Below are 15,344 nucleotides of genomic sequence, written 5' to 3'. Positions count from 1 at the left end.
CGTCGGATTTTTTTTATGATGATTATAAGAATCTTTTAATCATATCTGTTCATTATATATTATGCGGTCAATTTCCATCAAGTAATGTTTTTATTCAATTTTAAATAAAAATTACAATGATTTCTGAATGTACAATATACATTGAAGGAATGTGATTTGAAGTTTTCTAGAAGTCTCACAGAGAAGAATCGGCGAGGATCCTCATTTCACGGTAAATACAACATGCTTGCCACGTGACCTAGGCTCAAGCCTTCACGTTGCATATATTTGATTGGTACTTGGAAATATCACATCCCAACTCACATTTACCAAGGCTATTTTGGAGAAAAATTTTCAACATATTCAACACAAGAGATGCTACACTACATGTCAATGAAACGAAGTTTTATTTTCAAGTGTTCCTTCATAAGTCCTCCTAAGATCACTTGACACAAAGCGAATATATCTAGCGTTCTTGCTAATAATATAATTTTATGCAAGAAATTATACAAGTTATTTTAAGATTAGTATGGAATGTTACAATGTTTGTGTATCAATGTCATGTTAGTCATTTTAATTCATGCAGTTGTGATCAGAATTTTCATGGTACAAAAAGTAAATCAATAGAGATTATTTAGTTATTTATATTATGATTAAGTAATTAGTAGTTTCAAATAATTGTTCATTTGTTTAGTATAGAAATATGAGTGAACGGTCTGAAATTTAATTATTTATTATAAAAATGATGTAGAATATGACATTATGCTGTGTAAATTCGTTAATCACAAATAATTGGACAAGAAAGTGCAAATTTCAAGCACTAAGGAGATAAACTCAATACTAGAGCAACTCTCACATGAATCGAACTGACGTGAATTTATGTGGAAATCATATAAAAAAATCTTATGTTTTTATAAGAATTGTTACACATGACGTGTCCACGTGTTGGTAACCAAATTATTCTAGCCTCAAATTATTGTTCTAATTAGACCGTGTTTGGCAACAAGTACAAACTAAATCCTCATACACTAATCATTTGTTTGGTAAAACGACCATTTGAGTTTCCCGCGTCTTATTAACCTTTCAATACCCCCTTGATTCCTAAAACCCCCAAAACCTAACAGAGAGTTGCAGAGCCGGAGCGGGAGAAATGGAGCAATGGGTCCCACTCTTCGACATCTTCTTGACCTCCCCGACTCCCGAATCCGAAGCTTCTGCGTGGCTAAACCAATCCTTCAGCGCCTCATCGTCATCGGCGACCCCAATCACCACCGGCTCCTTCCTCTCGTTGCTGATGAAACCTCTGGACTCGATAGTCGCCGACGATTCTCTTCCCTCGTCTTCGGCTTGGCCTCCAAGCACAAATAGGTGAAGGGTCGAAACCCATTTTTTATTTTTCGATAATTTTTATGTGGTTTGGCGACTGATTCTGAGGTTTGGTGAACAGGGTGATGTTTATACAGACTCTGCCGAACATGGTTCAGTCGCGGATTCTTTCGTTTCTGGGTTTGGAGAGTCAGAGGTTTTGCAGTCGGGACTTGGCGAGGCTGGCTAGGACTGTGTTGGATGGAAGTCAGCAGCTTGATTTTTGGGTTCAGAGGGCTGCACGCAATCTGCTCGATGGAATGTCCGATTCAAGTTATGAGTGGATTAGTGGCTTGAGTTTGGAATTCGAGGAGGATGAATTTGAATCCTTGCCGGGTTGTCTTAAGGATTCCGGGGCTTTTGGTGAGTTGGTTCTACCTTGGCTTCCTGTATCGCCTGAGGAATTGAATTCGAGGACAGTAACTGGTAATTCTGAAAACAGTGATGAGTCGTCGAGTCAAGTTGAAGAGGATGAAGATGTGGATATGAATGATGTTTTGGAGGAAATGAATATTGATGATCCAATTAGTGTTCATCTTGAGCCTGAAATTCAAAAGATGGCAGTTAGTTTGAAAGCACAGGTTGCGGATTTTCAATCAACTTCTAAAACTGTAGGCTTAGCGAATGAAATTCGCAAACTTTGCTTAGACAAGAGAGGAGATTCTTTGACGATTTTGGGTCTGATTGAACCATGGTTAGCTGATGACGAGACTGCTTCAATTCTACTTTCTCATCTAACAAGCGGAAGTGAAGAAGAGCTTGCTTGGGCAAGCCAGGTTCTGTGCTCGGTCATCCTTCCCAAATTGTTGGTACTCGAGGAACAAGCTTCTCGAGTGCTAGTGACTGCAACAGTGGAGTACTGCAAACTCCATCAAAGGGCCTGTGAATATGCACTCTTATTTCCACTGATTCTTCGACAGGATGGCATCAATAATCCCATATGTGATGTGATCGCGAGGATTATCAAGGAAAGTTTGCACCTGGCTCATGCTTCTTCTTTCTGTCAAAAGCTCCTGTGCGGAGAAAAAGATGAGAGGAGAGTCATCTGTCTCCCTTGCCACCGATATCTGATAACCGATAAAATGGTATGGACAGAATCATTGTTTACCCTACTCCAAAGCATTTTGAATCATAATGTTCATTTAACGCAGAGTTCAGTTGATCATATTGTTTACCAGGCTCAGCAATTGGCCGAAATATTTTCGAATTCTCTGAAATTTGGGAACTTTTTGTTATGCTTAGTCAACAAATGTTCTCCGTTCTTGAAGCCTCACAAGCTTACATTGACTGAAGTAGTCGAGCAAAATAAAACCTTTTTAGCCAGATCAATATTAGGAAAATTGGCTGGATTGTAGCTTTTGTTAATTGTAAATCTTTGTCTCTGCTTTTTGCTGTAAGCCTCTGTCAGTCTCGGCGAATGTACATTTTCACCATCCTTCATATCTTATTTCAAACCTGTTTTTGATTAATTAGCTAAGAGTGAGCCTTTTTAATTATTGATCTTCATTCACTGAAGTTATCTAAGCTGCTCGTTTAATATTTTTAAATAATGGGGTCATATTATCAACCAAAAAAACTTTATTTGGCCATCTCATCGAGCATCTGGTAAGCACCTGTCAATTTTTGCCAACATATGTCTACAACTATTATTATTTATATAGGCTTGTTGAGGATTGATGCAGGATGCTGTGAAGTAATGTTGAACACTGGCAAGCCTTGTCAACTAAGGTATTTCATTGAGCACATGGTGCGCACAGTAGAGTCCCACACAAGAATTGAGAAAAGGAAGACATATATGATAGAAGAAAATAAATGCAGGAGAAAGAGGAGGTTGTAATTTAGTTTGCCTCAACTAATTATAGAGGCCAAATACAATACACAAATAAATATACGTGGGGTTTTTGAAGATGTTAGGGTAAGGGCTACCAATAACCCCATGTTGACTCTGCCAACACATTATAAAAAGCTAGTTAAGCTTAGAGCAATTTAAAATTTCTAGTAGTAAATTGAAATAAATCTTCAAGTTCAAGAGGCTTTGCTAAAGTGCAGGCGAGACTACAGTGATGAAAAATAACATTACTTAAGTACCTTGGTACATATTTGATCTCTTTCTCTTTTAACATTTAAAAATTTACCTCATTAAACTATCGTTGATAAAAAAAGGCACTGATAAAGCTTTCCGATTCATTTATTAAGAAAATAAGTAATCATCTCTACAAGGATCAATAATTTGAATCAATTGTCAATTAATTGACTAATCATCCTCCTCATTTGTCCTTCTTGACATTTGCTTACCATCTAATTTTGTACTTCGCAAAATATAAGAAAGTTTCCCGCTGCCGCGGACGGCGCCAAAGCGCGCACGAATAACGCCATCCTGCGACCGTACTCTAACCACATGACCGTTGGGAGGTGCATTGCTCCTCATGCGCGGCCGCCGCTCCCAATTCCGTCCCCACAGCTGCAGCCTTCCGAGGGGCGCGGAAAGCACCGTTTAACGACCCATTGGCAGATGTATACGTAGATTGCATTTCCACGTGCGTTGGAGGTGCAATCACGCGTGTACATCGGCGCGTAGGATTTAGTTATCTTCTCCTCTCTCAACACACATTCGACACCTGAGAGAGATTCCCACACTGCACACCTTTGCTACGGAGGACAGTTTCGTACTTTTAGCATCACCTCCTCCATCTCCAAAAACTCAACTGAAACTTTTTCCCTCTCACAGCAAACCGAATACGACGGTCGCATTTGCCAACTTGCGCCGGCCGCCGGGGTCACTCTACGCGCACTCAGGATCGCGGACTCTCCAATGAGGCTACGATCGCCTACGGTTCTCGCGCTGTTTTTTCTTTTTCTCTGTCTTTTCGCAACTGTTCCCACCGAGTCCGCCGAGTCGACTCAGTCGAACTCTCTGGCCGTGGCCGAAGGGAGGACCAATGCCGGGTCGAAGAACTGGTCTCGCGGTGGGGAAGAGGATAGCTTCGCCGACATGATTGATCGAGCTCTGGAGCGGGAGTTCTCCGAGAACGAGGAGACCCAAGGTTTTTTCAGTTCCCCAGCTTTTCATTTCCTCGTTTTGGTGATTTTTTTTAAACGGCTTTCAAGTTTCAGTTCCTCGTTTTTGCATGCATTGTTCATACTGTCTGTTTGGTAGTATGAAAAATGTAAAATTTAATTTAATTCGGATGGAAAATTTGGAGCAATTAATGGCAGTTGATATTAATTTGGTGTAAATTGTTGCGCAGAGGAGGATGCCAGCGGCTTCAATAGTAGCGTTGCCGAACAGCAGGTAGGCACTCACTCACAGTCACATGCTCTGACATTTTCGGTTTCAAAGTTATGTGTGGTGTTTAGATGATCGAGCTCGCGGGTAGAACTTGTAAGGATAAAAGATTAGTATTGTTTTACATTGCCAGGTGTCACAATTGTATTGGGAACTCTAGAAGTCAGTTATGTGTCATTGTATTTATAAGGATGTATGATGTAATAGTTGGATAGAATGATAATACAGTTTCTCTATCTACATTCTCTCTCTTCGAAAGTTTTCTTGAGTTCTTCATAATTTCTTCTTCATAGTTTGTTCTTAGCGTTATCATGGTATCTTCGCCTGCCATGGTTAACACCGGTGATTAACGATTCCTGTGCTTCTGCTCGTCGTCGTCGTAGTCGTAGTGGTCGTGGTTGTTCCGGTGACCGACATCGGATCCTTGCTGGTTGTTTGCAATTTCAGAGAAGTGTTGATTTCTCAAACCCTAAGTCGGTGGCATTTCTTCTTGTCGGTTGTTCGTTCTGCCATTGGAGACTGTTGATCTGTTCGTCGATCTGTGCAGCTACTGCCGTGCCGTGATTCGTGTAGTCTGGTGCTCTAAATCGGTGGAGTTTCTTCTTGTTGGTTGTTCGTTCTGTAGTCGTCAACAATTGATTTGTTCGTCGATCTTTGCAGCTGTCGTCGTGATCATCTTGAGGTGTTTTCTTTCGATTTCTCAGTATTGATATTTGCAAGATTTTGTCTATCAAAATTATTGCTTCGTGGTACTTCTTGCTGCGTGATTCTTGAGGTGTTTCTCTGTTGCTTTCTTGATCAATTGATTACTGTTCTTTCATTATGGTTACGGCTGCACAATTAGCCCTCACTCAATCTCCAATTTCGTCGCTTATATCTAGTGTTGGAAACACGGTGACTGTGAAATTGGATGATTCCAATTATGTTACTTGGAATTTCCAGATTTCTTTGTTAATAGAAAGGAATGGCATTATGGGATTTATTGATGGAACCATTCCTTGTCCTCAGAAATATACTGCGTTGGAGTTTGATGATGAGTCGATTGTAAATAATTCTCCACCGATTGATGCCTATCAAGTTTGGCTTATTCATGATAAAGCTCTTATGACCTTGATAACTGCCACACTATCTACTGCTGCTTTATCTTGTGTTATTGGATGTCAAAGCTCCAGTGATATGTGGAATCATTTGAAAGAAAGATTTGCTCATATGACTCGCACTAGTATTGTTCAAATGAAGATTGATCTGCAGAACATTAAGAAAGGGTCAGAATCGATTGATGCTTACTTGCAGAGGATTAAAGAATGTAGGGATCAGTTAGCGATTGCTGGTGTTGTGATTTCTGATGAAGATATTGTGATTGTGGCTTTAAGAGGATTACCTACAGAATACAATACCATTAAGTCTGTGATTCGGGGCAGAGAAAGTTTGGTCTCTTTGAAGGAACTTCGGTCTCAGTTGAAGGCCGAAGAGTCTACTTTGGAAGAAGGTCTTAAACAACCACATTTAATGGCAGCTATGTTTGCTAATGCTTCCAACACAACTTATGAAACTGATGGATCTTCCAATTCTCGTCCATATACTGGAAACTTTGATCTGGGTTCTCATACTGGTCCATATACTGGTGGTTCTTCATTTTCACCAATGGCTCAGTTTCAACAATTGCCATTTCCATCTCCCAATGGTCCTGTTGCTTTTGTTTCTCAGACTGGTTCTGGAACTTACAACAATTTCAGGGGGACTAATTATCAGAACAAGGGTAAAGGGAAAAGGTTCAACACTGGTTTTCAACAACCTTCTGGACATCAAAACTTTGCTCAACCCTCTCTTCCGTCACAGTCTCAGTTTCAGAATTCTGGATCTCAAATAGCTTCGGGACACTCTTTTCAACCACTGCTGATTTGTCAAATATGTGATAAAAAGGGCCATGTAGCTTTGAACTGTTTTCAGAATGGCTGCCAAATCTGCCACAGAAAAGGACACACAGCTGCCACTTGCTTTAACAGGAACAATACTGGATCTATGTCTATGCCTACTTTCTCCTCATCTCCTATGATGTTTCCGCAGCATTCATATCCTCAGACTTCTTCACAGTTGCAGCCCCATCCTCACTCTTCACCTTCTTTTTCATCTCAAGTGCAGCATTCTACTATGATGTCTTCATCACAGTATCCTAATGGAATGATGCCTCCTCCCAATAGTTCGCAGGCTGCTTTTACTGCACGCACTAATTTCTCACCATCAACCCCCACACACGAGTATTGGTTGCTGGATTCGGGAGCAACTAATCATATGACATCCGATTTGTCAAATCTGCAAGCTGCTACTCCATATGCTTCATCAGAAACTGTGACTGGTGCTAATGGTGAAGGTTTACAAATTTCTCATATTGGTCAAACTCGCTTATCCACTCCTTCTCATACACTTGAGTTAAAATCTGTGTTACATGTTCCACAATTGTCACAGCACTTACTGTCTATGTATCAATTATGCAAAGACAACAATTGTAGGTGTATTGTTGATGAGTTTTCTGTGTGTATACATGACAAGGTCACCAACAAGGTTCTATATCAAAGACTGAGTAACCAAGCTGTCTATCCTCTTCCACTTCTCAAACCACCAAAGACTAATCCTGTAGCTTTTCTTGGACATAAAATAAATGATTCTCTTTGGCATTGTCGATTGGGTCATCCCACCAATTCTGTTTTACACGTAGCTCTTAGTAAGTCAGCTATTACTTCCTCTTGTAATTCCCCATCTCAAACTTGTAATGCTTGTCTCCAAGGCAAGTTTACCAAGTTGCTTTTTCCTGTAATGGCTTCCAAATCTTTTGTTCCACTTGAGGTCATTCACACAGATGTATGGGGTCCATCTCCTACCAAGTCTATAGAAGGGTATAGCTATTATGTGTCGTTTATTGACGAATGTACACGATATACATGGATTTTTCCCATGAATAATAAAGCTGTTGTCTTTGAGATCTTTGTTCAGTTTCATGCCTATATTCAAAATTATTTTTCTGCAACTGTCAAAGTTTTGCAAAGTGATGGGGGAGGGGAATATGTTAGTACTCGATTTCAAAACTTTCTCACCACCAAAGGCATTGTCCATCAAAAATCTTGTCCATACACCCCTGAGCAAAATGGTTTAGCCGAAAGGAAAAATAGGCATCTTGTTGAAACTGCTGTTACATTACTTCAAAAAGCCTCTTTTTCATCTAAGTTTTGGTTTCATGCATGTGCCACAAGTACATATCTTGTTAATAGACTACCTACTTCCGTGTTGAAGATGCAATCTCCATTTGAAGTGTTGTATAAATCCCCACTTACACTTGATCACTTGAGGGTTTTTGGTTGTGCTTGTTACCCTTCCTTAAAACCTTATAGAACCAATAAACTTGATCCTAAGACCACTATGTGTATATTTTTGGGGTATGCTGCTCAATATAAGGGGTATATTTGTTATGCTATAAGAGATAATAAACTAATTGTCTCTAGGCATGTTTTGTTTGATGAATCTGTCTTCCCTAGTACATCTGGTCTGTCTTCTTCATCCTTCAGTCCTACTGTCTCTTCTGCATCAATTCCAGTTTCAATAGCTCTTCCTACTACCTTTGATCATCCTCCATTTATTCCAATACCATTTCCACACATATCATTTTCTCACCCATCAGTTACTCAGTCCGATTTTCAGCAACTTGGTGATCTTGGTCCTACTGGAGGCAATTCTGCTTCACGGTCTGCATCTCCATTGTTGCTGTCCGAATCTCATCCTGATGTAACAAGTTCTCAAGTTCCAGATTTGCAACATGTTTCTGTAGTCAGTTCTAATACTCATCCTATGCAAACAAGGTCCAAGTCAGGGATTTTCAAAAAGAAGGTTTTTTTTGCTGTTGTTCACGAAGATGTCAAGGAACCTCAGTCTTTTAGTATTGCTGCTCGATCATCTCAGTGGAGACAAGCAATGACAGAAGAGATGGATGCTCTTATTAAACAGCAAACTTGGACTCTTGTTCCTCTTCCATCTCATAAGAACTTGGTGGGTTGCAAATGGATATATAAAGTCAAAAGAAATCCTGATGGATCTGTGGCTCGGTATAAGGCTCGTTTAGTGGCCAAGGGGTTCTCTCAAGAAGCCGGCCTTGATTACTATGAAACGTTCAGCCCCGTGGTTAAGCCTACTACTGTTAGGTTAATGCTATCATTATCTGCAACAAAGGGCTGGAAACTTAAGCAGTTAGATGTTAAAAATGCGTTTCTGCATGGTTTTCTAGATGAAGAAGTGTATATGTCTCAACCACAAGGGTTTATTGACAAGGATCACCCAGATTTTGTTTGCAAATTAGAAAGGTCTTTGTATGGCCTCAAACAAGCCCCTCGTGCTTGGAATGCAAGGTTCTCGAGCTTCCTTCTCAGTTTGGGCTTTACATCCTCTTATGCCGATCCTTCCTTATATGTAAAACGTGATGGTCCTTCCCTTGTTGTGTTGCTGTTATATGTTGATGATATTATACTCAGTGGTGATGATGATGTACATGTTCAGTCTGTGATCAGTCAATTAACCAGGGAGTTCGATATGAAGGACTTAGGGGTCCTCCACTACTTTCTTGGGCTGCAAATTGAGTATCAACCTCAGGGAGTGTTAGTTCATCAGTCCAAATATATCAGGGACTTGCTGCATAAGGTACATATGTTTGACAGTAAGCCATGTACCACTCCCTGTCATCCAAATCAAAAGCTCTTAAATCATGGTAGTCCTCCATTCCATGATCCCGGTCTTTATAGAAGTATTGTCGGGGCATTACAGTATTTGACTTTCACTCGCCCTGATGTAGCATTAACTGTCAATCAGGTATGTCAGTTTATGCATTCTCCTCTTGACAGTCACTTTGTTGTTGTCAAACGCATACTGCGGTATCTCAAAGGTTCTCTGCATCTTGGTTTGTGTTTTCAACCTGGTAATTTGGATATAAGAGCTTACACAGATGCTGATTGGGCTGGGGATCCCAATGATCGACGGTCAACCACTGGTTTTGTTGTGTTTTTAGGTGATAATCCAATTTCCTGGAGTTCCAAGAAACAGTATACAGTTAGTCGTTCTTCAACTGAGGCAGAATATCGCGCAATGGCAACTACCAGTGCTGAAGTTGTGTGGATTCAGCAGTTACTCCAGAATCTATCTTTATCTCCTTCAACAACTCCTTTACTTCATTGTGACAATATATCAGCCATGGCTTTAGCAACCAATCCCATTCTCCATTCTAAAGCTAAACACATAGAAATAGACTGTCATTTTGTGAGGGAAAGAGTGCAGCAAGGCACCATTATGTTGCAGTTTGTTAACTCATCTGAACAGTTTGCTGATATTCTTACAAAGGGTCTCTGTTTTCCATTGTTTAGTTCTCATTGTCACAATCTTATGCTAGCCAATGCCCAGCATAACATTGAGGGGGAATGTTAGGATAAAAGATTAGTATTGTTTTACATTGCCAGGTGTCACAATTGTATTGGGAACTCTAGAAGTCAGTTATGTGTCATTGTATTTATAAGGATGTATGATGTAATAGTTGGATAGAATGATAATACAGTTTCTCTATCTACATTCTCTCTCTTCGAAAGTTTTCTTGAGTTCTTCATAATTTCTTCTTCATAGTTTGTTCTTAGCGTTATCAGAACTTGCCTCTACAAACCGGCATTGCTAAAAAACCGGCTTGTAATTCGATGCAATTGATCAGTACTGTACACCCAGAAGCTGATTTATGAACGTTTGAAACCGGCATTGCTAAAACCGGCTTATGATGATCGCTTTAAAGTAATACCTTTGACAAGCTTTAGAGTGAGCTAACAAAAAAGGAAGATGCTTTAGATTGATCAACGAAAGAAATGTGTACGCCGGATGCTATGTTTATAGTCTTATCACTCCAAAATTTCCCATATTGAAATATTGTAATATTGTCTTGCATAATCCTTGGCCCGAGATTGAGAGCTGTAACTATTTGTCTATTAGGCTGTTCTGGAAACCGTTGCAAGAGTCAAGTCCAAGAAAATGACAGCAAGGAGGAGAAGTATTACTTCTATCTTGTGATTGGAGATCAAATATGTAAACTTAAGTTTGTGGAAGTTGTAATTGGATATAGGAATACTTGAAGTGAGTTCGCTGACATCTTTGTGAGCCTTATTTTAGGTCATTTCTGTTTCATGATGTTTTCCATAATGAGAATGGAGAAGAAGATATGCCTACATTAATAGATCGAAAGGTGTGTCTTTATCCGTCATTAGAAAATTTTGTTTAGTTCACGTTGCATTTATCTATTGTAACTTAGATAGGTAACAGATAAAGTTTTTAGAATGGATAAAAGTACATTATTGTAATGTTCTTAACAATTGGTGATGATGCTCGCATACTGCTGCATTGGAAAATATATACACTGTCTTGCGGTCGAAGTTGATACTTTTTGGTATGCTCAAATTTCTTTTATTAGGACAATATCTTTACTATATCCAATCGCAAGTCAAAATATCCTGTGCTGCAATTGAACTTGAGGTTAGCTAACGTTTTTATTATTATTACCCTTTCATTTATGAGTGACTGAAAATTTTGGCTGATATATCCTCTTCATATGTTCAGATTGGTTTTGGACCTGGTAGTTGTCCTTGTTTCTGCAACTTGTGGTGGAATTGCCTTTGCCTGTGCTGGACAACCAGTCTGTCCTCTATCGTAGCTCTTTGCATTCTTTTATAATAAGTTTCTATTTGAAGACTTGTTTTGCTTTAAGATCCTCGTATTCTCGAAAAAGTGACCACTCACTATCTTATGTACTGGTTATTACTGGATATTTGCTAGCAGGATCTGTCATTGGACCTGGAGGCTTGAGTTTTGTCTGTGAAATGGTGCAAGTATGTTGTCATATGATATTTAAAGTATCTTCTATGCATTACTTCTATTTCTTTATTAAAATACATGCATGTAGGTTGAGACAGTGGCTCAGTTTGGGGTGATCTTTCTTCTTTTTGCGTTGGGTTTGGAGTTCTTAGCTGTTAAGGTAGGCATGTAAATTGAATGTTGCAGTATCCCTCCGGATTTTGTTGGTCTATTAATTTGGGCCATGATACTACTCTCTTCTTTTCAAGTTTGCAGCTTCGGGTTGTTCAAATAGTGGCTGTTCTGGCAGGTCTACTGCAAATTTTCCTATTTATGTGCTTGTGTGGAATAACAGCCTCGGTATGTTTACATGTTACTCAAATTTTTTTTTCTACATATTTAATGTGAAAAAGGTATCTAGACTTTGTTCATCCAATGACGGCATATTATGAATGTTCCTACTATCTTTCTTTCCACATAAATCTGTGTCTTCAATGGATGTCTAATGGGACAGCTGCATGCTATTTCCAGTTATGCGGTGGGAGGCCTTCAGAAGGGGTATTTATTGGTGCATTTCTTTCTCTGTCTTCGACAGCAGTGCTGACTCTCTTTTCCCTGATATCTCTATATTATCTCATCCCCTCCTTACGTTTTTATTTGGGGAAAATATATGGATTCATGACCATTTTAATTTTGTAATTCTTGCAAATGTGTTGTGGTTGTCTTCAGCTTATGTTATTCTGAAATTAGTACCTTCACAATTGTATACACAGTATGCATAGAATTTATTTGTTCTCATTCAATAGGAAGCATTATATGTACTTTTTATGGAATAATTGATAGTCCAAGGGGTGATACTGGAAAACAAGCTTGCCTACCTCTCCTTTAGTCCAATCTCATTTGTTTTTCTGTATCCTTGAATCTTGATCTTCCTGTACCAACCTCTTTAGTTTTTGTATTATTTCATCTTTTTTTTGGTCTGCAGGTTTTGAAATTCTTGATGGAAAGAAATAGTACCAGTGCTCTTCATGGTCAAGTTGTGGTCGGCACTCTTATACTGCAGGTATGTGATATAATTTCTCACTTTGCAGAATCTATCACTGCTAGGTTTTGCAACTTAGCAATTAGTATTTAAACAATAAGTGAAATTCAGGCTTATGATTTCACCTTATGTGACCTACTAGGACGTGCTGTTGGTTTGCTGTTTGCTCTGCTTCCAGTTCTGGGTGAAATTCTTCAGGGAGTAATATCCATGAATAAATCGTAAGCAACTGTTATGCCAAGTCATCCTATCATATGAGTGCAAACAAATGTTTAGTTTATGGCTTCAACCTAAAGGATACGCAACTGGACACATGTTATCAGCACCAAAGAAGGGGGAAAAGGAGAGCAGATGCAACCAGTCTTAAAAGGCTGGTTGCTGGCCTGTTATAGCATTTTATGTACTTAATAAATAAAATAATCATACGTGATTGTTAAACTAAGTAATACAAGTGGTTGGGTTGGTTGTGAGCAAGGAATTTATACATACTTCTGTGGTTCCCATTCTCTTGGGCACAGGAATATGTGAACTGGATTTTACTTTCGAGTTTCTATAACTGCCTCGTGTCTCTTTTTACATACCAGTTCATTCTCACAGGCTGGTGATTTTGCTTATGTTTTTGGCCACCTTGTCCATATTAGCACGTACTTGTGTACCATGGTTCCTGAAACTTATGATAAGCCTATCGTCTCAGGTATTGATATATCTTCATTTGAATGCACTCTGGTGCTTTAATTTTAGAGATTGTTTTTGCTGAACAATTTCTGTTTGTCTCATTTCCTATCTTCTACATCTTCCGTTTTATAGGACAGACTCATTCAAGTAAATATACGTAAGTAAGAGAAACAGACTATCATCAACAAAGGAAGAGGGAACGTAAGGGGATTGGGGTTACCATCTTTGTTAGTTGATACCTAATCCCCTAAATGTCTTCCCCCGGGGGTCTGTAGTACATGCTTTCATGCTTCCACACGTCTATCTAATGACTGCCTGGAAGGATGGATATAATATGCATTTTTCTTTGTCATTTCAGTGGAGTGATAAGCTGGGTTTTAGCCTTGAACTGGGTTCCTTTGCGGCTGGAGTGATGATATCAACAACTGGTCTTGGTCAGCATACGGTGGAGCAAGTAAGATATTTTTTATTCGTTATGTACGGATAGCTGATACAGGCTTTACAAATTGTTCTCCTTGCATGCTTCATGATTGATGATTCTAGGAAATGTCCTACATAAGATTTCTACTATCATAGTAAACAATTTAACCGTGCTTGAGTTCTAAAACAATAGGATGTGAGCTCCATTTAACATGTTTTGGTACATAGTATTGAATTTTTATCCTCAATTTGTCATAATATTTCAATTCAATATTCTAATTTTACATTTCTGCTCTTATTTGCGGTCCCTATCTTTCAGGTTGAACCCATTCGCAATTTCTTTGCTGCTCTTTTTCTCGCCAGCATTGGGATGTTAATACATGTTCATTTCCTTTGGAATCATGTTGATATTTTGTTAGCAGCCGTTATATTGGTAATCATTGTAAAAACTGTAGTTGTTGGTAGCGTGGTCAAGGGATTTTGATACAATAACAAGACTTCCCTTCTTGTAAGATTTCAACACTGTTAACACAGCTTTATATTTATTTCGTGCATTTTATTGACGGCGGGGCCTTGGGTTATCCCATATGCGTAGGTTGGGATGTCTCTTACGCAAATCGGAGAATTTGCTTTTGTTCTTCTAAGCCGTGCCTCTAATCTTCATCTAGTTGAGGTGAGTGCTTCACCTATAAATTGCATTCCTAAGAAATTTTATAAAAGTTAACTTCCTTACAGACACCACCTAATCTCGGGATTTAACTTAAGCTTAGTGTAAAGGTGAAATTGGAACTGAAGGTTTATCACTTTTGCAGGGTAAATTATATATATTGCTTCTAGGCACAACAGCTCCTAGTCTGGTATGTGAGACATCTCAAATGTTAATTGCGTCTCAGTTTGAGATGCATGGCCTGTTCAAATGAATATTTATTTTTGTAATCTAATGGTGCAGGTCACTACGCCATTGCTTTTCAAGATAATTCCTGCTGTTGTCCATCTTGAGGTGTTGCTGCGGTGGTTCTCCCTTGATAGCTTGAGCGAGGTAATCATCTGCACTTGAATGTTTACTTGATAAATTTCACCATGCAAATATCTGTCCACTTTACATTTCTTCCGCATGAAGCAAGTGTAAATTGAATATGATTTTCTCCTCCCAGAATGGATTTAAAGGAGATGGTTTTCGCTCAGACAGCGCTAAGCGTCTTGCTATCATGCTCCAGGGATCTCATGATTTATAATATTAAACGAACAATGAACCAGAAAATGCACTTTACAGCCTTCACCTGATGGGGTTGTTAGTATTGAAGGGTGCAAAGGAGGTCGGTCGACTGACTGAAAAGTTTCTAAACTGTAAAGCTCCTCAAGTGAAACTTTCCATGCATCATATGATATAGCAAGAGTGAATCGTAATGCCAATTGAGACCGGGAAAATGAGAGCACGCCCGATGGCCAGCGCGAGAAAATTCTATTCTTTGTGAAATAGTGTTCATTTTGTAATTTTAAATCGATCCCTCCCCCCTTCTCCGTTGAGGTTGATAATTTTTGGTTTTGTTTTGCCCTTTTTCTTGTATATTTTTTCTTCCCTAGTTTAGAATCAGTGATGTACCCAAACTCAAATGTATCATGGATTTGTTCTTATAATGATACCACAGTTTTCTTTTTCTTAATTTTGGGTTCTTGGGATTGTGTTTTCTTTGGCTAATTTGATTGGAAAATGTG

General features: G+C 39.0%; 1 protein-coding gene and 1 pseudogene across 1 annotated transcript; both read left to right on the top strand.

Annotated features, from left to right (window-relative positions):
• The first annotated feature begins 1,035 nt into the window (after positions 1-1,035).
• On the top strand, positions 1,036-2,768 carry LOC137746510 (uncharacterized). Its single transcript, XM_068486534.1, has 2 exons — positions 1,036-1,347; positions 1,427-2,768. Exons 1-2 carry the CDS (start codon positions 1,130-1,132, stop codon positions 2,697-2,699), a joined length of 1,491 nt encoding a protein of 496 aa, XP_068342635.1. The 5' UTR covers positions 1,036-1,129; the 3' UTR covers positions 2,700-2,768.
• Positions 2,769-4,015: 1,247 nt separating this feature from the next.
• LOC137748821 (K(+) efflux antiporter 4-like) lies at positions 4,016-15,063 on the top strand (annotated as a pseudogene).
• Positions 15,064-15,344: the final 281 nt, after the last annotated feature.

Source organism: Pyrus communis, chromosome 10, assembly GCF_963583255.1.
Source record: "Pyrus communis chromosome 10, drPyrComm1.1, whole genome shotgun sequence".
Taxonomy (NCBI): domain Eukaryota; kingdom Viridiplantae; phylum Streptophyta; class Magnoliopsida; order Rosales; family Rosaceae; genus Pyrus; species Pyrus communis.
Note: the sequence above shows the minus strand (reverse complement) of the source record. Positions and strands in the feature narration are given on the sequence as shown.